Source organism: Uranotaenia lowii, chromosome 2, assembly GCF_029784155.1.
Source record: "Uranotaenia lowii strain MFRU-FL chromosome 2, ASM2978415v1, whole genome shotgun sequence".
Taxonomy (NCBI): Eukaryota; Metazoa; Arthropoda; class Insecta; order Diptera; family Culicidae; genus Uranotaenia; species Uranotaenia lowii.
Genome location: NC_073692.1, coordinates 412,015,171 through 412,039,187, shown reverse-complemented (window position 1 = coordinate 412,039,187; position 24,017 = coordinate 412,015,171). Strand labels below are relative to the sequence as shown.

General features: G+C 43.1%; 2 protein-coding genes across 3 annotated transcripts in view; one reads left to right on the top strand and one right to left on the bottom strand.

The window, feature by feature from the left end:
* The first annotated feature begins 244 nt into the window (after positions 1-244).
* Positions 245-24,017, top strand: part of LOC129749907 (ADP-ribosylation factor-like protein 6) — a 37,800-nt gene continuing 14,027 nt past the window's right edge. The window contains exons 1-2 of one of the 2 annotated variants that reach the window (XM_055745031.1): positions 245-562; positions 645-1,312. In XM_055745031.1, coding sequence (XP_055601006.1) covers positions 1,135-1,312 — 178 coding nt within the window. In that variant the 5' untranslated portion in view covers positions 245-562; positions 645-1,134. Of the gene's footprint in view, positions 1,313-24,017 lie in introns of both variants that reach the window. The other variant, XM_055745030.1, reaches the window with a different exon arrangement.
* LOC129749906 (peroxiredoxin-6-like) lies at positions 7,250-18,465 on the bottom strand. The gene is made up of 6 exons (XM_055745028.1): positions 18,288-18,465; positions 18,062-18,218; positions 17,814-17,971; positions 8,027-8,086; positions 7,702-7,777; positions 7,250-7,515 (listed from the first exon to the last, which is right to left on the bottom strand). The coding sequence occupies exons 1-6, from the start codon at positions 18,368-18,370 to the stop codon at positions 7,384-7,386; spliced, it is 666 nt and encodes a 221-aa protein (XP_055601003.1). The 5' UTR covers positions 18,371-18,465; the 3' UTR covers positions 7,250-7,383.

The window sequence follows — 24,017 nt, the reverse complement described above, 5'->3', positions numbered from 1 at the left end:
GATCTTAAAAATTTTAAACGTTGGATTCTTGCAGGTCTTAATGTTGGTAACTGCCATTTTCAACCGTTGAATGAAAAATCGAGCAATAACAAACCGAGGGGGCAGAATGTTTGGTCGTATCGATACATTCCGAGCGAGCGAATTCCACTAAAGACAGCCAAGTACCTATGGCAACGGTAACTCAAACAAAGACCAACCACCATATGACTCGTCGCCTCAGAGAGAGCTATCAAAGTTGGCGACCACCAAAGCGGTTGCATTTGTTGCAAGTACCTTCGCCAACTTGGATCTGTGCTTGGTACCACAACAACAACCCCTCCATATTCAACTCTGGGTTTGGTCTTGGATTTTTTTTGTTCTATGGTGCAAAAAACATGCGTCCTTCTGTGACTAAGTGGTGTAGATTTTCCCGAGACTGTGCTGCAAAATTGATTATTGACTTTAGTAGTTTACTAACGATTGGAGCGGTTTTTGATTGTGTGTTTTTCAAAGTGTTATGCAACGAGCAGGGGAATAAAGTTTTTTAAGTTTTGAAACCATTAGCACCTCGGAAAGAAGAAAGGTTTAAATTTTTGTAACCTTATAAGAGTTTAAAGATATAAAATTAAAGCAAATTCCTGGTCGATAAAGGATAATCTTTTTAGAGTTTTAGGGCGATTGATGATAGTTATGGGAAGTTGCAAAGGCTGACGAAGACGAGGTGGTAGGGAACATGTGTGATCGATATGTACCCGCCAGTCAAATTGCCACTGAAAAAAAAAACTTCGGAGGTCATCGTCGTTGCGGGCAGAAACAGTGACCTTCCTCCGCCAGACCAGAACAGATTACACCATGAGTGATGAGTGATGAGTGATGATGTAATTGAATGTTCCAGGAGGATAAGGCTGTCTCTCAGGGTGTCAATTGGCAGCACCTAGCAATATCAGTAGTGATACATATCTAGTAGAAAGCTAGTTGTTCCGAATCCGTACGTCCTTGACACGGTTTTTTTCGGCGTACCTAGAAAAAACTGCTACGCCTTTCTCTGTGTACGTGCGTGCGAGATCGTCTGGCCCTCCGAAGTACACATAGTAGCGACAACTTGTACCGGTACACGAAACTCCTTACTTCGATAGTGGAATTGCCTTCGCCATCATGGGTCTGTTCGATAAGCTCGCTAACATCTTCAAGATCAAAAAGGAACAGATCAACATCCTGGTGGTGGGGTTGAACAACAGCGGCAAATCGACTATCGTGAACCACTTTAAAAATCCGGACGAACGGAGTTCGATCATTGTGCCAACGGTGGGATTCAGTGTGGAACGTTTTCAGAGTAAGTACATTTCATTTCAGTACCTAGACCACCTGAATATGTAAATCGTAACGCGCCCCTTCTTTGCGTGTCAGCAGCCAATTCGGATGCATTTACCAGCGATAATTTGTCGTATATCATTGACATGCAATCTCGGTTGGGAGTCGACTGACTATAAATACTTACCTGGTGGAGAAAACAGTGTTATACATAGTAAGGGCCTCAGGCGGCGACCCAAGGTCGATCGATTTTCAGATTCCAGCGGGTTTCGGTTGGCCTTGCCCGTTAACTGCACAATTCAAACCGGTATACCTAAATACATACTTACAAGTTTATCGATTGAACAGGAACTTGCAGAGTATGTTTTGTCTTACTCTGATTGAATATAAGAAGAGTTCTCAGATCTCAAGGTGGGCGAAAATTGTACGAGATAGATTTGTGTTGAACGTAAGGCTGAAAGGGTATCAGGACGATCAGGACAAATAGATGCTGGGCCAAGTGGTCGTTATGCCGAATAGTCATGAGGCCAAATTGACGGTAAGCCAAATGGTTGTGTTAGCCCGAACGGGTGAAAGGCCCAATGAAAGTTAGGTCAAATGGAGTTGTGTTATTGTGGATTCCAGTTCTACATCTTGAGTTTCGGAATGGAACCCATCAGCTGTATCCGAAGACGGTTGCTGATGGCAAGCAAGCAGTGGTCGAAAAAGTTGGCTAATGCAAAATCCTTTTCTATGGTAGCCAAGGTACCGAAAATACACTGACGTTGGGCGAGGTCCTCTACGTTCCTGATCTCCATATGAACCTGCTTTCGGTTGGCAAGCTTGTGCAGAAAAGAGCCGAGGTATTCTTCAATCAAGGCGGTTGCAACATTTCGAAAAATATTCGCATCGAAACCACGGCTCATCACAGAAACCGGTTGGGCCAGCAGTGCAACAAAAAAAATTGCGTGCACGAATGGCATCGCAAGTTGGGTCATCGAAACATTGACGACATAAAGCGGTTGGCAAGTTCTAGCATAGAGGTATACGATTGTGGCAATCAAATTACTTGCGAGGTTTGTTTCGGCGGCAAAATGGCGAGGCTAGCGTTTCCCAAGAAGGCACAGAGGTCATCGAAACAAATTATGGATCTAGTTTATAGCGACTTGTGCGTGCCAATGAACAGGTCGACACGCCTGCAAGACGACGGTTTTTCCTTTTTCCTTTTCGACGATTCCAGCCGCTACACTCAGCTGTATTTCCTGAGCAAGATGTCTGGAACGTTGGAAGCTTTCCAAGATTTTGTCCGTGAGTCGAAGACGCAATTTAGCCGGCCGCCGAAGGTGAACAGGTCCGATCAGAGGGCATGCGATGGCTAAGTTCCTCCAATAAAATCGATCCGTGAGACGCCATACGAACTGTGGCATGGAAGCAAGTCTGATGTGGAGCATCTGCAAGTTTTTGGTACAGATGCGCTTGTGCTGATCCCAAAAGAAACCAGATCAAAAAGCCCAAAGCGAAGAAGTTGACATTCTTTGGCTATTCTCAGCAGCACAAAGCGTGGCGTTTCATCGACAGGAAAACTTAAAAGGTGGTCTTCAGCAGAGGTGTCCGGTTCCTTACGACACAAGATGGTTCTTCGAAGAGGCTGGCATCTGAAAAAAAACCGAGGTCCAAGAGCTGCCACCGATGGTCTTCAATCCGATTTGCACCGTAGAACAACGCATTGATGAATAAGTAAAACGATTTTCGAGGTTTTGATGATACCGATGGCGACGATGATCTCCAAATTTAGGAGGAGCAACTCGACGTTCAGGTGGAGCCACTCGATATCGAGGAGCAGAAACCGAAATCTACTGAACAGTTTGGGAACAGCCGAAAGCGGCGTTCCGAACGATAGCAAAGGGTATCCTACCTAGGCGGTTTCGAGTGGTGGTCGCTCAAAAATCGTCGACTGATCCTAAGAACTATCAGGAGGGCTTGGGTGGTCCGAACAGAGAACTCTGGAAGGCAGCCATATCCGACGAACTCAAATCACTACATCATAACGGTGTCTGGGAACTTGCTGCGTTACCTCGCGGGAAAAAGGTCATTGGTTGTCGATGGAACGATCCGGTACTCGTTTGGTGGCACAAGGTTTCAACCAACGCCAAGGCTTGGATTAGGACGAGGTTTTTGCTCCGGTAGTTAAGCAAGCTACGTTACGCTTACTGCTGACCATTGATGCAAGTCGTGGAATGCTGGTGAAACAGGTGGACGTGAAGACGGCCTGTATGAACGGAGATTTAGATGAAACCATCTACACGCCTGGTGTCTCTGCTGCAAAGGGACAGGTGTGCCGTATGCTTAAAAGTCTTCACGCTCTAAAGCAATCGGCACGAATGTGGAACCTCAAACCGTCGGAAGCGGATCCGTGCCTCTATGTTCGGAATCAAAACGGAAAGCTGGCCTACTGTAATGTCTTGACCCTCGCTTTAGCAGTGTGTTGTCCTTTATGAACATAGAATAATATAGGAAGAACAAAGCAAGCGAGGAAAGTGAAAATAGGATAGTTTTTGACAGACAGGTAGTGGTACAGATGTGTCTTGCTTGGACCCTAAAATTGGCGACGAGGATGGGATAAGTATTCCGGAAAACGTTCGAGATGTTGCGCAAGGTACTGGTACACATGTTCCCGGGGTTTAGAACCGTCGAATGTGACTTACGGTTCTGGTCCCGGAGCTTTCGGAATTATCGCGTCCACTGCCATTTTTGCGGACCGGAAGAAAGATTCCTTGGAAGAGCTGTTGCTGTGTGTGGGCAGAAAGTACACCGACAAGTTGGAATAGAAGGAAAAAACAGGTATTCTAGGTCTTAAGGCAGGTTTCTCGCCGGAAAGTCCTGTAACGGACATCGAATTGAGTTACTTATCGAGTAGCTGCGATTCGTTTGGAGGGAAGTCAATATCAGGTTCGTGTGAGAAATTTGTTCGTTCGACCCTGAGCAGAAAAGATTAGGCATTGAAGAACTTTTTTTTTTTTTTTATTAGTTGTTAACCCAGGTGGTAAATCCATTTTACGGATTGCATTCCAAGGCACGGCGAGCCACCGCGTCCCCCCAGTTTGCTACTCTGGGTCCATGGGTGCAATTGGACGACTCATGATACAATGCTAAGGAACACTGTACCCCCTACGCCATAAAGTCCACCTGGGGCCACTGACCTTTGTTCCCACCTCGAACTGTTTGACACACTTTGCTTCAATAGTGGGAGGTCATTTCGCGCTAGTGCGCTCCAAGGCAATACTCGTTTCCGAACCCTCTGATAGCATAGCCTCATTCTAACACAACTTGATGCGCGACCCCTCCTCTGACGAGTTAGGACCCGACATCTCATCGTGTGAATGAGGTCCCCACGTAGCGCAACTACTAACTTTGTGAATCCAGTCCAAGATCCAGAAACACAAAGCGAGTTGTCGACGGCACTTTCTCTGTTCAAACACGCGGGTAGGGGGGGTAAGCCCCCTAGACCACGTGTAGGACTCAGACTCCTCCGAACTCACAAATAGTGTTGACTTAAGTCACCACTCAGCGCAACTACTCGATCTTCAAGTCGGGCGCTAGACCACCCGAAGCGCAGATCGAGCTATAGAACGCCCTCATCAGGTCACACTCGCGGTTCAGGCGCATCAATTCCCGAAACGCGTGTCGAACCCTGACACCTCCGGCAGAATGTGCCTCTCGGACACTGACGTGTAAACACGTCCCTAAGTGATCGGCCCACCATTGGCCACCACTTTGCGCATCTACTCATTTTGCGAGACGGGTCTATACCCACCGAAGCTCAAAACAAGTTGGCGATCGCTCTCCCTCCGGTCGCATCCGCATATCAGGGTCATGACCCCCCGAAAGCTTGTTGGACCATCACGCTCACACCCAAGTACTGGTACCTAAGTACCCGGGTGCACCGCATTGAAGAACTTTGAACGTTTGAAGTGTGTACCTGTTCGACAGGAGGAGAACAGTTGTTCTCGGGTTCAAAAAAATATGATAAGAATGTACCTGTTTAACAGGAGGAGGACGAATAGTTCTCGGGCACAAGAAATGTACCTGTTTAACAGGAGGAGGACAAATGGTTCTCGGGCTGTACCTGTTTGACAGGAGGAGGACAAATGGTTCTCGGGCGTAGAATGTACCTGTTTGACAGGAGGAGAACAAGTAGTTCTCGGGCGTAGAATGTACCTGTTTTAAAAGGAGGAGAGCAGGTAGTTCTCGGGAGCAAGTAATGTACCTGTTTGACAGGAGGAGAATAAATAGTTCTCGGGATAATGATTTGAAAGCATGTACCTTTATACAGAAGAAGAACAAGGTGTTTTCGAGCTCATTATTGGGTGAAAATATGTTTCTAAGATTTTTCAGTTAAAAAAAAAGATGGCATAGCGTCGGATTTTAAATTTGTTGAACTTGGAGTTTTTAAGGAATATAATATAGATTGAAAGTATAATGATTCCTGAAGATGAAATTATTCCGAGTTGGAAACAGTGGGTCTTAGCATCCCGGACAGTAGGTAGGATGCAAATGATCAACCGCAATTCTAGCCCCCGAGGAAAGAATCAACAAAGTTTCGTTCAGAATGACTTACTATTTTAAAAAAAAAAAGTAAAAGGGGGTTTAGTGTCTTGACCCTCGCTTTAGCAGTGTGTTGTCCTTTATGAACATAGAATAATATAGGAAGAACAAAGCAAGCGAGGAAAGTGAAAATAGGATAGTTTTTGACAGACAGGTAGCGGTACAGATGTGTCTTGCTTGGACCCTAAACCTACATCTTCGTATATGTGGACCATATGTTGGTCGCAACATCCAGCGAAGCCGAGTATCAACAGGTCTTCAAATACTTGAAACTTGGAAACTAATTTCCGAATTAACATGACACGTTGGCGGGTATGGAAGGGGGAGAATTTTGTCTCCTTTGAATCCTTTTCTGTATTCCTCGGTTAGGGTTAGACCACTGACTACATTAAGAACATAAAGCTGGAATGCACCAAAGCAGTTCTTCAGAAACAGCTAAATTAATTCCATTTAGCTGATATTCTGTTGATACGATTGTTTTAGCATATTCTGGCATTGATGAGAAACCGTGCCAATCATGTGTCCTTTTTTTCAAATTTGTCCACACTTTCTTATCCGTTGAGACTGTTGTTCGCTACATCAGGTTTTACCTTTGGCTTAATGGCAGCTCAGCGTTCGTCAAATTCGAAATAGGTTTATTTCGACATCCACTAATAATAAGGTCGTGATGCCAGGAACATGAGAAGCCATATATTGGGAGGGAAAATCTTCTAAGCGGTACCTGTCACCAGTTGAAATAAGAATAATAATTAAATTTTCATATGAAGTTCATATCTGTCTCTACCATTTAAAGCAAAAAATAATTCATTACTAGTGGAAATATTCTTAAATTGTCCTGTTAATTTTTGTTTCCTTTTTCCAGTCAGATTTTGATTGACTTTGTTATTGAACAGCAAAGCAGTCTACTGCGATCTCTGGTTATTTCCGTTGCCAAACACGTGGCACGGTTGCTATTGATCGATAACCATTTCTCTGCGATATTCCATCATTATCAGAGTAGGGAAGTGAAACATTAAGCGTTCAACGCTTGTTGGAGTAATTTAAAAAAAAAACCTAAACATCCTGGTTCGCGAACCTCATATATAGCCCCACTCCGCGAGGTTCTTGTGTGTCAGCACAGTTAACCGACCGGTTCCTTCATGCAGCTTCAATTACCTACTTTAGTTTGCAAGGACATCCAGTTCCGGGGGTGCGTGAACTCAAGTCGTCAACTATTGGGCCCCACGCCCTTGACCTTTGATTGAGGAGACCGCCCCAACAATTTCCAACCGATCGCTTCAGATCTCTGGTGATTGATGTTTGATTTATCGATTCGACCCGTTGACATGCGAGCAGGTATTTCTTTTTTTTTTGTTTAATAATCGATACAGGTACATTGAAACAAAACAACGGAATGCATATTTATTAATTGAAGTCCAAATTAGTCAATGGATCCAAAGGGTTTTCGCAAATGGTAAGACGAGCTGTGTCGAGTTACGCAACCATATTCATCAATCTAAAGGCACTTTTTCATTTGTAGTCAGTTGTGGTTCGCACGTAGACATTTCCCGATGGCATCGAAACGCGCTCGATTCCATTCGGGAACAGCCGGTCGGCATCGGTTTCGGAAACGCTCGGCAGAATCATCACCTTGGTGCCGGGCTGTGGATAAAAAAAATTGAATCCAGGATTAGGCAACTATTAAATTCCGGCGTCACGTGCTGCAAAACTATCCGTTAAGCTGAGAGCCACTCTACTGATTAGTTCAAATTTTAAACTTTTTTTTCACAAACTGAGTATCTGAATCAGAATAAGTTCCAGAACTTCAAGCGAAAAATTGATACTCACAGTCCAATTGGCTGGGGTGGCAACCACCTTCAGGCGATCGGTCAGCTGGAGGGAATCGATGACTCGTAGAATTTCACTGAACGGAACGAAAAAAAAAGACCACACGTACATATGTAGATTAAAATAATCTCACTTGGCAAGCTTGGAGTTACATAAATTGATCAACACAGAAACAATTGCTTCGAGACTGGATGTTGGATGGGCGGAAGATGATGATTTATAGAAATCAACTTTAAAGTGGTTGAATTAGGATAAATGGATTCTCCCAGGCATGCAACGAGTCCGACTACCATGGTAGTCAGTAAATAGAACAAACGCAACTTACTCGACATTTCTTCCGGTCGACGTTGGATAGTGCATCGTCAGCCTTACCCGATGATCAGGGCTGAAAAAGAAATTTTTTTAGACAGTGAAATAGAGGGTGGCAATAAAGTTCCCGTATTTTTGAAAAACACTTGACAGCAAATTTAACTAAATAATACATTAAATCGATCCAACTAACACTCAAAAACTTTGGAAAAACATTAAAAGAAAATCAAAATACAACAATAGCTCGAAGCTCTCTTTCGACCGAAAAAGAAGACCAAAAATTTTGATTTTTAAAGGGTTTACCTTCAAATGCACTCACGAAACTACTCATAAGGCGTGTCATAGTTATCCATGAAGCAGTAGAAAAAGTTGGACAGCTCTATAAATCGAACTCTACCCGAAACTACGAACGAAAGCTCCCTCCATTAGAAGTGTGCGCGTTCAAAGCATGATTATTCGCTGCGTTGAAAATGATCACATTGCGGCACTTAAAATACGTCGGTTTTAATATCTCCAACGTCTCGGCACTCTTAGACAAGAATCTGCTCGTCGACATAAAGGCCGTTGATAAGTTGACTGGATCTGTTGAAAATCGTGCCCCGCATTTCGCCCACCGCTCGTCCAATAACACCTTCTAACGCCACGTTGAACATCGTTCAGGATAGACCATCGCCTTGGCGAAACTTCCCTCGAAATCCGCACACAGCACTGCGCTCCATCCATCGTCGCCTTGATCAGTCTAGTCAGCTTCTCGGAAAAGCCGTTCTCATCCATGATTTTCCATAGCTCGTCATGGTCGATCGTGTCGTATGCGGCTTTAAAGTCGATGAATAGATGAGGCGTGGTGACTTGGTGTTTACGTCATTTTTGGAGGATTTGCGGTAGGGGGAAGATTTTGTCTGTCGTAGACCGTCAATCAATGAAGCCGCCTGATGACTTCCCACGAATCTGTTTGCTTGTGGGGTTTGTCGGCGGAGTAGGATTCGGAACTACACTTTGTAGGCGGTATTTAGGGCAGTGATCGCTCGGTAGTTCTCACAGTGCAGCGCTGCTTCAGTCTGTTCCGTATGTTGTTCACTTTGGAGAGTTTTGGGCACAGCTTCACCATCACCAGATAGTGATCTGGCTCGATGTTGGCGCTTCGACAGTATCTGACGTCGATGATGTCCGAGAAGTGCCGGCTGTCTATCAAGACGTGGGGGATCTGTGATTGTATTTGGTAAGGTGATCTCCAGATGTATTTGTGTAGGAGGCGGTGCTGGAAAAAGGTACTACGTACTGCCATTCGATTGCAGACGGCGAATTCTATAAGTTTGCGGCTCTTGAACTCGTTGCAGAGCACGCGGGTACTGCCCATGGAATTTAGAGATCGTCAGTTCCATGTCCCAAGTTTCCAATCGCTGGTCCCTTTTCGTCGCGTGATCTTTGCCGATATCCATCCGAAATTCCTTGTTCATTATTCGTTGCTAGATGTTTTTGCAGACACGGACTCGCAAGACCCGCCGCGTGACTTTCTCGCAGAAGGACCGTCATGATGTTGCTGTTTTGGGTCCCGAACACCACCAGGACGTTGTTAAACGCCGCACGTCGCTTCTGGCATGGAGAAAAGACGCGTACACAGACTGCTATCATCCAAAGCAATCAGTACTAAAGAGTCCAACGCCGTCAGAACACATCAGCCTGATGATGGATTTGGTCCCTACCAAGAAATCTTGAGAGCCAATCTTTCATACCGGTTTGTTAAACGCCTGTAGAACTGCCTAGAAAGAGGTGATTAGGAGTAATAGACTCCTTCTCTTAAGTTTCTAAAGGGAGATACACATCAACGGTCTTGAGTTTACTATATGCTTTCAGCTTCAATCAGCAGGGATACAATACTCAGTCGCAACAAAAATATTGTGCCGCACATGTTCGGATGTAAACTGGCTTCCGTTGTCCGGGGGTCAGGGGGTCTTCGCTTGCGGCTACGGCTGCGGTGGAAGTTTAGGTGGTGACTTGGAATGTGATGCACAATTACCACACTGCTTGACGAAAGTTTCGATGGCTACATTTATTTTGGGCCAGAAGACGTGACTTCGTGCAATGGCCTTCCTCCGCTCAGTCCCAGGATGTCCACGATGTAGTTGCTTGAGAATGCGTTGACGGAAGCATTCAGGAATTACCAATCGGTCGGTGATCATGAGACAATTTTGAATCACGGAGAGAGATTCACGATGAGGGTAAAATTGACGAACAGCTGCATCTTCAATGTTGTTGCTTGAGGGCCATCCTGTTTGAATGAATTGGATGACTTTCTGCAGAGTAGGATTCCGACTGGTAGCTTCGCGAAGCATACGAAAAGTTAATGGTAGGTACATACAGAACTAATCGCTTCGTCTAGTAGAACACGAACGTCTTCCTCCAATTGCACCACAGCAATAATGAAATCCTCGTCTGGTTTTGTGTGGTTGTCGATTAGACGAGAGGGAACATCAGCATAGCCAAATTGAGTTGTTGATACATATTCGATGTTGAAATCGTAGCGCAACGACGTGAGTGCCCAACGCTGAAGACGGTTTGCGGTGTGCAACGGGATACCTTTTTTCGAGCCGAAAATTCGCAATAACGGCTGATGGTCCGTTTGCAACGTGAACTTTCTTCCGAGTAACATTCTGTGGAATTTGGTTACCGCAAACACCAGTGCTAATCCTTCCTTCTCCACTTGGCTGTACCCGACTTCTGCTTGCGTCAGTAACTTGGCTGCATGCGCAATCGCCTTGAGGGAACCGTCAGGAAATCGGTGCATGATGACGGCACCTATTCCCGATTTTGATGCGTCTGCTGCCACGATAGTTTCCAACGAAGGATCGAAATGTGTGAGCAACAGGTCGGATTGAAGAATGGCTTGAACCTGTCGAAAGATTGCTGACATTCACAGGACCAATGGAATTTGACATCGCCGTCTTGAGAAGAGCATCGAATGGACGTCTTAGTTAATGCATTTCTTTGACGAACTTGGCATAGTAGTTGACTGCGCCCAGGAAAGAGCGCAACGTAGTGACAGGATGCAGACCGTCGGCGTCAACAATGTGTCCGCCGCCTTGTAGTGCTGGATCGATGTAACTTGGTTGGTTTGAACTTGGTTGCAAATCGTGGAAAGAGGAAGTGACCACAATTCGAACATTTCGATCCAGTCAGTGAGCCAAGTTTCTCCCATAAGCGCTTTGATAGGACGGGATGTCTGATGCTGTGTCAAACTGCAACCGTAACATCACTCCGTCGATGATGACACTCAGGAATTTTCTTGGTGCTGAACTGCTTTCTCGGTTGATAGCAAAAATTCCTTTGACATTGGGCTACAGCTTCCTTTTCGGGTTTCTTTTGCTTTCGGTTGATGGCTTCGCCGAAAAGCAGTTGCAGTAGCCTTCCTTGCGGCTCGTTTTATTGCAGACTTAGCAGGTGTGGTTGGAAAATTGACAGTCACGGACAAAGTGCATTCCCCCACACTGCCAGCAAGGACTCCTTGGAACGCTTGACGGTTCCTTTGATGTAGAAGCTGGCTGATACGACGGCTTTTTCTTAATGATAGCGCAGATTGAAGCTGTCGTTAGTTGCTTCCGTTCCAGCATAGCCGTGTCAGATTTGAGGTTATGTAAACAAACGCTGGCACTTGGTGATTAACGTTTCCAGTAAACATTCTCCTTCGCCTTCGGATCCCAATTTCGACAGCAACCTGGCCCGGATGTCGGATTCCTTCGGAGATCGTAGACCGCAGATGAAAATCAAAGATTTGAACTGATCGGCAGTGATTCGATTCAGCTCAAAGTCTTCGCAGCGCTTGTTCACGAGTCCGGCGTAGGTTATGTAATCCTTTTCCGGTTGCTTGGTTACTTGGAAGCATTGACACCGCTTGTTGAAAAGCGAAATCCGCACGCCGAATAACTGCTTCAATTTTGCGACAGTGTCGGCGAAGGAAAATTCACGGGGATGGTTTGGAAGAATAAAGTTTACGTACTTGTCGTGCACGTGGATGCTTAAACCTCTCCGCAGCAAGCGAACTTTTGCCTCGTCGTCCAAATTTTCCCCGTCTCTCAGGAACAGATCCTCGTATTTCTGGAACCATCTATCGAACACCAAACCGTTGTCGGGATCGTAACAGAACTCTTTTATGTTCGACGCCAGGGACTCGATGATAAACTCCGGACCGCTTGCTTGCCAGGCTGGAGCGGCTTGGTTGTTGAACCGCTCCATCATAACCATCAAACGGGCGTTCTGCTCCAAAATCATTTCGAGCAATCTTTCGGTTGGTGGTGCCATTTTGCGTTGATTGCAAACGTGAGCTCTTTAATCTCGTCGCCAAAATGTTGTACTTTCGAATTAAGCTTAAAATACTGTTTTACAAAAAGTACTAGTTTATTAGTCAAAAGGCAAAACTTGAATGACAACTTATTTTCTCTCTCTTGTTACTCTGCACACTCATCTGGCGCAACCCCTTATAGTGTAGTTTTGACCCGTTATCGGAAAAGACTGGGTTAACTCCTTTTTCATGTAAAGTCCTTGTACCCCTCATAGTGTACACAGCATGTACGTCAAAGCAGAGGTGAAAATTAGTAATGTAAGCATGTAAAATTTACACATTATTTTGGAAGCCCGCTCTGCGATGTCAGCCCTTTGATGTTAGCCCTTAAAGTGTCAGAAGGATGGAAAGAAAATAATAAAAACAAATCAGTTTGTTTTGAATTTCTGTATTCGGCAAGGTATAATTTTCATGCTCCTGTTACAGAGTAGGAAAATATTCAATCAACTCAATCAACTGAACTGATCTTTCAGCATTGACCGATTCATTGAATCGTCGAACGAGATCGGTTACGGCAGAAAGAGTTCTATATTCTGAATGACAAGTTAAAAAACTACCCTTTATTTAGTAAGCCAGCTTTTCTAAATAATGTGTAAAATTGACTCGAGGAAACGACACTTTTTTTGACAGATCTCGGCTGTTCGCAATAATGGGTCAATTTTACAAGTTTAAGGTGTTGCGCCAAATGAGTGTGTGGTGATCCACGCTAGTAGGTAGAAACAACGGCCTACTAGTCGGGTTGTAATCAGGGAATAAAAAAATCGTTATCTTTCGTTAGAACTTGCCGATGAAAACACCCGTGAAGGAGATTTTCATCCACCAGTGTACTGTACTCATACTCATCATTAACAAATTTGCTCTCGATTAGTTTTGCATTCCGATTCAAACTTATCGGTAAGTGTAACGTTAAGGATAAGTTCTCCCTTCCTCGCAAGTAGTAACAAGAAAAGATTGGTCATTTTTTTGCATTCGGATTTATTTGTTGAATTCAATAGATGGTTTCGTTTATTAAACCTCCGATTGTAATTTGCGACCCGTCTAGTAAAAGGGTTTGACTTGGAGGTGACAAAATTAGTGTTAGCAGATCGCTAGTACAAGTTTCTAGTGCTAGTACCGCGAGAAATTAGATTAGCCCCGATTTCAACTTGCGACCCCTCTGGTGAAAGGGTTTGACTTTAAGGTAACGAAAAAAAGTGTCGCGAGATCGCTAGTACAAGCTACTAGTGTTAGTACCGCGAGAAATTAGTTTAGCTCCGATTTCAACTTGCGACCGGTCAAGTGAAAGGGTTTGACTTGTAGATGACGAAAAAAAGTGTCGCGAGATCGCTAGTACAAGCTACTAGTGTTAGTACCGCGAGAAATGAGTTTAGCTCCGATTTCAACTTGCGACCCCTCTAGTGAAAGGGTTTGACTTGTAGATGGCGAAAAAAAGTGTCGCGAGATCGCTAGTACAAGCTACTAGTGTTAGTACCGCGAAAAATCAGTTTAGCTCCGATTTCAACTTGCGACCCCTCTAGTGAAAGGGTTTGACTTGTAGGTGACGAAAAAAAGTGTCGCGTGATCGCTAGTACAAGCTACTAGTGTTAGTACCGCGAGAAATTAGTTTAGCTCCGATTTCAACTTGCGACCTCTCTAGTGAAAGGGTTTGACTTGTAGGTGACGAAAAGAAGTGTCGCGAGATCGCTAGTAGAAGCTACTAGTGTTAGTACCGCAAGAAATCAGTTTAGCTCCGATTTCAACTTTCGACCGGTCAAGTGAAAGGGTTTGACTTGTAGATGGCGAAAAAAAGTGTCGCGAGATCGCTAGTACAAGCTACTAGTGTTAGTACCGCGAGAAATTAGTTTAGCTCCGATTTCAACTTGCGACCGGTCAAGTGAATGGGTTTGACTTGTAGATGACGAAAAAAAGTGTCGCGAGATCGCTAGTACAAGCTACTAGTGTTAGTACCGCGAGAAATTAGTTTAGCTCCGATCTCAACTTTCGACCCCTCTCGTGAAAGGATTTGTCTTGTAGGGATGACATCTAGTGTCGTGAATCCGCTAGTACAAGCTACTAGAGTTAAAACCGACAGAAAAAAGGTTAGCTCGATTTCAACTTGCGACCCGATTATTAAAAGGGAAGAAATTGATGAGAATTTATTTAAGCAGTTTCTTGATACAAGCTTGTACAACTTAGTACTTATTCCTACTAGTAATGACACTAGTATCTTGGTTAATCGAACTCACGTTTCAAATTTTCGTCACCTAGAAGTCAAAGCCTTTCACTTGACCGGTTGAAAGTTGAAATCGGAGCTAAACTAACTAGTTCAAACTAACTCCGATTACAACGAGAAACTTCTCGCGGTACTAACACTAGTAGCTTGTACTAGCGAACTCGCATAACTATTTCTCGCCATTTACAAGTCAAACCCTTCCACTTGACCGGTCGAAAGTTGAAATCGGAGCTAAACTAATTTCTCGCGGTACTAACACTAGTAGCTTGTACTAGCGATCTCGCGACACTTTTTTTCGTCATCTACAAGTCAAACCCTTTCACTTGACCGGTCGAAAGTTGAAATCGAAGCTAAACTCATTTCTCGCGGTACTAACACTAGTAGCTTGTACTAGCGATCTCGCGACACTATTTTTCGTCACCTACAAGTCAAACCCTTTCACTCGACCGGTCGAAAGTTGAAATCGGAGCTAAACTGATTTCTCGCGGTACTAACACTAGTAGCTTGTACTAGCGATCTCGCGACACTTCTTTTCGTCATCTACAAGTCAAACCCTTCCACTAGAGAGGTCGCAAGTTGAAATCGGAGCTAAACTAATTTCTCGCGGTACTAACACTAGTAGCTTGTACTAGCGATCACGCGACACTATTTTTCGTCACCTACAAGTCAAACCCTTTCACTAGAGGGGTCGCAAGTTGAAATCGGAGCTAAACTCATTTCTCGCGGTACTAACACTAGTAGCTTGTACTAGCGATCTCGCGACACTTTTTTTCGTCATCTACAAGTCAAACCCTTTCACTTGACCGGTCGAAAGTTGAAATCGAAGCTAAACTAATTTCTCGCGGTACTAACACTAGTAGCTTGTACTAGCGATCTCGCGACACTATTTTTCGTCACCTACAAGTCAAACCCTTTCACTCGACCGGTCGAAAGTTGAAATCGGAGCTAAACTGATTTCTCGCGGTACTAACACTAGTAGCTTGTACTAGCGATCTCGCGACACTTCTTTTCGTCATCTACAAGTCAAACCCTTCCACTAGAGAGGTCGCAAGTTGAAATCGGAGCTAAACTAATTTCTCGCGGTACTAACACTAGTAGCTTGTACTAGCGATCTCGCGACACTTTTTTTCGTCATCTACAAGTCAAACCCTTTCACTTGACCGGTCGAAAGTTGAAATCGAAGCTAAACTCATTTCTCGCGGTACTAACACTAGTAGCTTGTACTAGCGATCTCGCGACACTATTTTTCGTCACCTACAAGTCAAACCCTTTCACTCGACCGGTCGAAAGTTGAAATCGGAGCTAAACTGATTTCTCGCGGTACTAACACTAGTAGCTTAGACTAGCGATCTCGCGACACTTTTTTTCGTCACCTACAAGTCAAACCCTTTCACTTGACCGGTCGAAAGTTGAAATCGGAGCTAAACTGATTTCTTGCGGTACTAACACTAGTAGCTTCTACTAGCGATCTCGCGACACTTCTTTTCGTCACCTACAAGTCAAACCCTTTCACTAGAGAGGTCGCAAGTTGAAATCGGAGCTAAACTAATTTCTCGCGGTACTAACACTAGTAGCTTGTACTAGCGATCACGCGACACTTTTTTTCGTCACCTACAAGTCAAACCCTTTCACTAGAGGGGTCGCAAGTTGAAATCGGAGCTAAACTGATTTTTCGCGGTACTAACACTAGTAGCTTGTACTAGCGATCTCGCGACACTTCTTTTCGTCATCTACAAGTCAAACCCTTTCACTAGAGGGGTCGCAAGTTGAAATCGGAGCTAAACTAATTTCTCGCGGTACTAACACTAGTTGCTTGTACTAGCGATCTCGCGAAACTTGTTTTCGTCATCTACAAGTCAAACCCTTTCACTAGAGAGGTCGCAAGTTGAAATCGGAGCTAAACTAATTTCTCGCGGTACTAACACTAGTAGCTTAGACTAGCGATCTCGCGACACTTTTTTTCGTCATCTACAAGTCAAACCCTTTCACTAGGGGGGTCGCAAGTTGAAATCGGAGCTAAACTCATTTCTCGCGGTACTAACACTAGTAGCTTGCACTAGCGATCTCGCGACACTTTTTTTCGTCATCTACAAGTCAAACCCTTTCACTAGAGGGGTCGCAAGTCTTAATCGGAGCGAAACTCATTTCTCGCGGTACTCGTGCCGTTAATCATCACTAATTTGTTTTAACTATTACTAGTTACCAGAACCTTCAAACATTGATTAATCATCGCGACGAGAGCCTTCTTTAGACGTTACGCCCGAGAATTTCAAAATTTACCACATATCTATTTAACTATTTCAGTTAGCCTTTTCTGTTGATGTTATAATCGATTCAGCCGGTTTGCTTCAGTGTGAGCATTTCGAAATTTTTTCATCTGTTGGTGGACCGTCGGAGACAAAATAACGTGTAGCGAGTTATCTTTATCGTCAATGGAAACAGATGAGAAGCAATCGCTTTCTCATATTTATCGCTAAGTGTAACACTAGGGATAAATCAGTTATCAGTATCAGATCAGTTGGATTTGCTTCCCTGGTTGTAATAGGTTGGCGGATTACGGGTTCGTGAAATGCCCGTTATACCTTGAAAGATCCTTAGTTGTCAGAAGAAAAATACAAAAAAAAGGTAAAACCTCGGAAACCTGGTTTTCATCGGTGTGCTTCTTTTTTCGGGATTTTACATCCCATAGGATAGTTCAGTGTGCTTCCTTGGTTAGAATCCAATTAAAAAAGAAAGAAACAAACAAGATGATTAATATGGTGGCCTATAGAATTTTACCCTGTCAATGTAATCTCGAAACAACAAATGTTGCTTCGTTGATCAATACGATTACATAAAGTAGGTTTTGATAATCAATTCCATCTACCGTGGGGCATCCGCATTGGTTTAAAAATAAACTGATAGGTAGCTAATTAGTATTCCATTCATACTGCTTGCTTATCTATCAATTCAAAAACGCCCAATAATCAACACAAGATGGAAAACAATTGGTTAATTTTTTTTAACATTCTTATGGAGAAACTTGAAATTGTTCGATCGAGCTATTAAAGAGTCCAGGTAGACTTTTTACAGAAGCACGACTTCGATTTTTTTACTAAGAATTTTGATTTCATTCCAAAATTGAGATTCAGAATTTAGAACTCAAAGTTGGAAATCAAAACTTGTATTTCATAAATCAGGTACTTATAGATTTTTAACGATTTTTTGTCAAGATTTCACCTTAAATAACTTTTTTTTTTGCTAATAGCAACTCACCTGATAACGAACAGCGCCCGCACAGTTTGGGCCAACTCGGGGTCATCCTTATCCTTATCGTCGAGCATTCCGAAGCGAACGGCCAATTCCCGGGTAGGATCGGCGATAATCGGGTACGGGAAATTTCCCAGAATGTCCGGACAGTAGGATTTGATGTCCTGATTATGAAGGACGCATGGATCACACATTATTTAGTCATGAAAAACTTCATCGGAAATACAAAAAAAAAAAAACAAAAATCCACTCACATTGACCCAATCCACATGGCACTTGAGATTGTCGACCGAGTGGGCCAACACCTTGACATTACGGGACCGGAAGTGATCCTGGTGCACGGCAATGCGACCCAGCTCCGTCGTACAGACCGGGGTGAAATCGGCCGGATGCGAAAAAAGTACGCACCATCTGCGAGAAGATTGGTCGTTGGTTGAACAATTTATAAAATTTCAAATATTCTGATTAGGAAACACTAACGAATCGCCCTGCCATTTGTAGAAATCGATCGGGCCCTGGGTGGAATCCGCCTGGAAGTTGGGAATGATGGCACCGATACGCATTTTGACCGGGAGAGAAAAAAAACGCTACAGAACGGAAGCAAAAAACGAAGATCTTTCGTTGGTGCAAACCCGAAAGCAACTGAGCTGCTGCAATCTGGTGTTACAAGATTTTGTTGTTACCCGACACTCAGCCAGCTATCTACTTGCCTTGAGTCAATAAATATTAAATATATTGCGGTTACTGGGAAAATTTCTAATCGCGCGACGGTAGCCTTCCGTGCGGTATAGGCTAGCCGGAGCAGTAAACACAGTTAAAAATTTCACTCTTATTCACTAATTTCATTGAAAAGTTAAGAAGTAAATTCTTGAATCAATCTTCAAATAATTATTTTGCAAGAAAGGACAAAACATGAAGTCATCGGAATGAAATATTATTATTCTTAGTATTCATTGAAATTGAATTAATTACGAGCTTTAAAATCCCAGACAAAACAAAAAACAATCTACATTATTGAAAACACATTTTTCCATAGCCTGAGAATTAATGAATTTGGCATGACGAAGATTTTTGATGCGATAAATGCGTCTTTGATAATTTTTATGCTGGTCGAATTCAATAATGTTTTCGTTAAAATGTAACAAATCGTATATTTTTTTAGTAATATAAACGTATATTTCAGGCCTTTTACTCATAAAGTTTTCTGTGCCGAGTGTATCCAATTACATTTAGGTATTTATTTATTTAATTTTGATTATTGTTAGTAAGGAAAAGGGGGCCGTAATAGTCGCGGCGACTCAACATGGTTAAAAAATTTAATATTGGGAATGGAAGGGGTTTATTAGGAAAGATCTTAATAACTATTATCCATTAGAGTTCGCTGGCGGTCTGTCGTAGCCATGGTTTCGAGGCTACTGTTGGTCGTCCTTAATCGTTATTGGCCAGACATCCGAACTCGTTGGAATTAGGAGTTTCTAATGAAAAAATAAAAAGCATAAAATGTGAAGAAATTACAAGCAAACAGGAAAGGAAAGCGCTAAACAACCAAATTTGCTAATTTTAGAAACTTGTAAATAAGATACAAGTATTGAAGATCAAGGTTTGCCAGAACGTCACGAATGGGAATTCCGGGTAGCCTACCTCGGGCCCTAAGGTTGTCCAAGAGCCAAGCCCTCGATCGACCATGTGTCTCACACGTCCATACAACATGATCGATGTCGTGGTAGCCATCCCCACAGATACAAACATTGGTGCTAGCAAGTCCTATACGGAATAAGTGCGCGTCAAGCCAGTAGTGATTTGACATGAGCCGAGAAACCACGCAAATGAAATCGCGACTCAAGTTGAAATGCTTAAACCATGCCTTCGTTGAAACCTTAGGGATAATCGTATGGAGCCAGCGTCCCCGAGTGCCATTATACCAACTAGACTGCCAATCGTTTATCGCTAAATGGCGAGGTATTGAAAAATATTCGTTGTACGTTAAGATCCTCTCAAAAATTTGTCCCTGTGTACTGCCCACCTTGGCAAGCGAATCCGCCTTCTCATTACCCGGAATCGAGCAATGAGACGGGATCCACACCAAGGTAATTCTGTACCAATTTTCAACCAAAGCGCTCAATACTCCTGATATTTCCTGTAGGAAATATGAAGAGCGCTTTATCAGTTTCATCGATCGGATTGCCTCAACTGAGCTGAGACTATCCGAGTAGATGAAATAGTGGTCTACGGGCAGTGAGCGAATGTGTTCCAAAGTACAATAAATAGCGGCTAGCTCGGCAACGTAAACAGAGCATGGCTCTTGAAGCTTGTACGAAGCTTCAAAGCCCTCGTTGTACACTGCAAAGCCAGTTGCATTGCCAATTTTAGAGCCATCAGTAAAAAACATTTTTGCGGATTCAATTCCACGTACCTTTGAAGCAAAGATTGAAGGAATAACGTTTGAACGGATATGGTCTGGAATGCCACGGATTTCCTCGGTCATTGATACATCGAAACTTATCGAAGAACTGCTTGACGGATAAAAGTGATTCGTATCTGAATTTAATACAGATGAATTGATTTCTAATTGAATGAATGTGTGGTAGATATTCAAATATCTTGACTGTGGATTAATATTCAAAAGCCTATCAAAATTTTCAATCACCAATGGATTCATAGATTCACTTCGAATCAAGAAACGTAGCGATAAATCGAAGAACCGATTTTTCAACGGCATTATTCCCGCCAGTACTTCGAGACTCATCGTATGGGTCGATTGCATACAACCCATGGCAATACGCAAGCAACGATACTGTATTCGTTCAAGTTTGATCAAATGGGATTTCGCGGCGGATCCAAAGCAAAAGCTTCCGTATTCTAGAACTGACAGTATCGTTGTTTGGTATAACCTGATGAGGTCATGGGGATGAGCACCCCACCAGGTTCCAGTAATCGTTCGAAGAAAATTGATTCTCTTTTGGCATTTTTGAGTCAAGTACCTAATATGTTTTCCCCAGAGGCATTTAGAGTCGAACCAGACACCTAGATACTTAAAGGACATTGATTGAGTTAGTGTTCTACCCATCATAAGGAGCTCTATTTGAGGAGGGGAATGCTTCCTTGAAAAAACTACTAACTCTGTTTTACTAGGCGAAAACTCAATTCCTAAGTTTTGTGCCCAATCCGATAAATGATTCAGGGTATCCTGTAACGGAGATTTAAGCTGGGTGTCTTTTTTACCTGTAGTGTAAACTACACAGTCATCTGCTAGCTGCCTAAGCGTACAATTTGCTACCAAGCAATTGTCGATTTCTCGAACATAAAAATTGTACAGCAGGGGACTCAAACACGAGCCTTGCGGAAGGCCCATAAAACTTGTTCTGGTTATTGTTGTTTCTTCATGTTGAAAATGCATTACTTTTTCGGACAGCAAATTTTTTAGGAAGTTGTTTATTATTGGCGACAAACCGCAAGTGTGTAGTTTTTCCATTAAAATTTCTATTGATACTGAGTCAAAGGCACCTTTGATATCCAAAAATACTGCAGCCATCTGCTCTTTTTGAGCAAATGCTAATTGGATTTCTGCAGAAAGCATTGCTAAACAATCATTCGTACCCTTGCCTCTACGAAAACCAAATTGAGTTCTCGACAGTAAGTTATTAGATTCGACCCATTTATCTAACCGAAAGAGAATCATTTTTTCAAGCAATTTTCGGAGACATGAGAGCATTGCAATCGGCCTATACGAATTGTAATCAGAAACTGGTTTTCCCGGTTTTTGGATGGCGATGACTTTCACTTGTCTCCAGTCATGCGGAACAATGTTCAGCTCTAAACAATTATTGAATAAATTCAATAAGCGTTTCTTAGCTGAATCTGGCAGATTCTTCAACAAGTTGAATTTAATTTTGTCCAGTCCGGGAGCTGAATTGTTGCAAGACCAGAGCGCAAGTGAAAATTCCATCATGGAAAATTTAGCATCTTCTATGTTGTTTTCCGAACATTCCCGATAGGATTTTTGAGCTGGTGCTGCATCCGGACAGACCTTTTTAGCAAATTTCATAAGCCATTGATTCGAATTTTCTTCGCTCTCGTTTGATTGAGTATGGTTTCGCATATTTCTTGCCGTTTTCCACAGAGTGCTTAAAGATGTTTCTCGAGACAATCCCTCTACGTACCGTCGCCAGTATCCGCGTTTCTTTGCCCTGATCAAGTTCTTGAAAATGCGCTCCAAGGCCAAATACCGTTGAAACTTTTCAGGCAATCCAGATCTACGATAGTGTACAAACGCTTTGTGCTAATTATCGTACGCGAACGAGCATTCCTTATCCCACCACGGCGTTAGGAATTTTCTCTTAGTCGAGTTCGTGTCACGTGTGAATTGTGCGCGAATTGCACAGTCCGTTATTGTGCCGGTAATAAATGTGTATTCATCCTCCAGAGGAAGTTCTTCCAATGAGTTAATAGCCTCGTTAACTTCCGTCGCATACTTTTTCCAATCTATGTTTCTTGTCAGGTCAAACGGAATATCAACTTTTTTTAGAGATGCGCGACCACTGGTGATTGAAATATGAATCGGCAAATGATCGCTTCCATGAGGGTCTTGAATAACCTTCCAAGTACAATCCAACGCCAAGGAAGAAGAGACTAATGAAATATCTAAGACACTGTGCTGTGATTGAGATCCGTTGATTCGAGTCACTTCTCCCGTATTCAAGACTGACAAGTTGAAGTCATCACATAGCTCGTATATATTTTCCGCTCGATTGTCATCGTATGAACTTCCCCAGACCATGCCATGAGAGTTAAAGTCTCCTAGAATCAGTCGAGGTTCTGGAAGTGATGAAACAATGCCTGGTAGTTGATGACGGTTTATGCTGATATTCGGTGGGATGTAGATTGAGGCAAAACAAATGTCTTTTCCTTTAACTCTCGCTTGACAAGACACGATTTCAATACCAGGAGTCAACTGATGACGAATACGATAAAAGGGATAGCATTTCTTTATCCCCAAAAGAACACCACCTCCTCTTTGAGAATCTCTGTCTAAGCGGATTATGTTGTGACTGTTTAAATTGAAGTCGACATCTGGGGAGAGCCACGTTTCACATAATGCAAATACATCACAGTCCATTTTGTTAATTAAAATTTTTAGGTCATCTTGTTTTGGGATAATGCTTCTGCAGTTCCACTGTAAAATGGAAATCGTATCTTTTCCCTCATAAGATGAATTATTCATCGAAGGATACAAAGTCACTAATGAGGGTCAAAGTAAGAGCTTTCTTTTTTAAGATTTCTCTTAATAAGGGAACAAACATATTTATAATTCTTCTCCATACTTCAGGTATGTTGAAAAAGTCCAAAATTAACGATACAATCTCCGAAAACTTCATCTTCCCATCACCAGAAAAGCTAGGAATTTTTTTTGATGATGAGTCCGAAGCAGAATCTCCGGAGATTGTAGGACGTATGTGATTTATTGATGGCTCCAAATTTTCACTGAAAAGGGGAGCCTGGGGTTTTGGCTTCCCAGAAAGTGGAGGAAAGTCCTTTGGGGAAGGTTTGAAACCCAAAGAACTCTGAATAGGAGTAACTGAAGGCCTACTTCCACTTAGAGGATTTTTAAAATTTTCGATGGCAGTCTTTCTTGGTTGTTTACAGGTTGTGTGTTTGCGTTTTGGAGCCTGTGAAGCCCTTTTATGGATAAATGGTTCAGTAGATGTACCTTCTCCGGGATCCTCCCCTTCGGATTCAATTTCATTTAGAAGGTTGTACTGATTTTCTGAGACGACTGGCAAAGACTCAAGAACCATATCTCTGTAAGACTTTTTAGTTCTTAGTTTAAGTGAAGCCTTGATTTTTTCCTGACGTAATTTGTACTTCGGACATGATGAGAGCGCATGTATTGAAACCCCGTCACAATAAAGACATTTACTCTCTGTGGTTATCTCACAGGAGGCTTCGTTATGCTTTCCCTTGCATTTTGAACAGCGTGCTTGATTGTCACAGAAGGCGGCCGTGTGTCCAAACTGTTTACAATTGTCGCAGTACATGACCGAAGGCACAAACAGTCTTAAGGGTAAACGAACCTTCCCGATCGCGAGGTAATCGGGGAGGGCAGTGCCGGCAAACGTGACACAAAACGAGTTTGACGGGATAAATCTGCGTTTCTCCCCCTCGCCAGATGCTGTATTCAATTGACGCGCGTGCAACACTTTAACCTCGGGA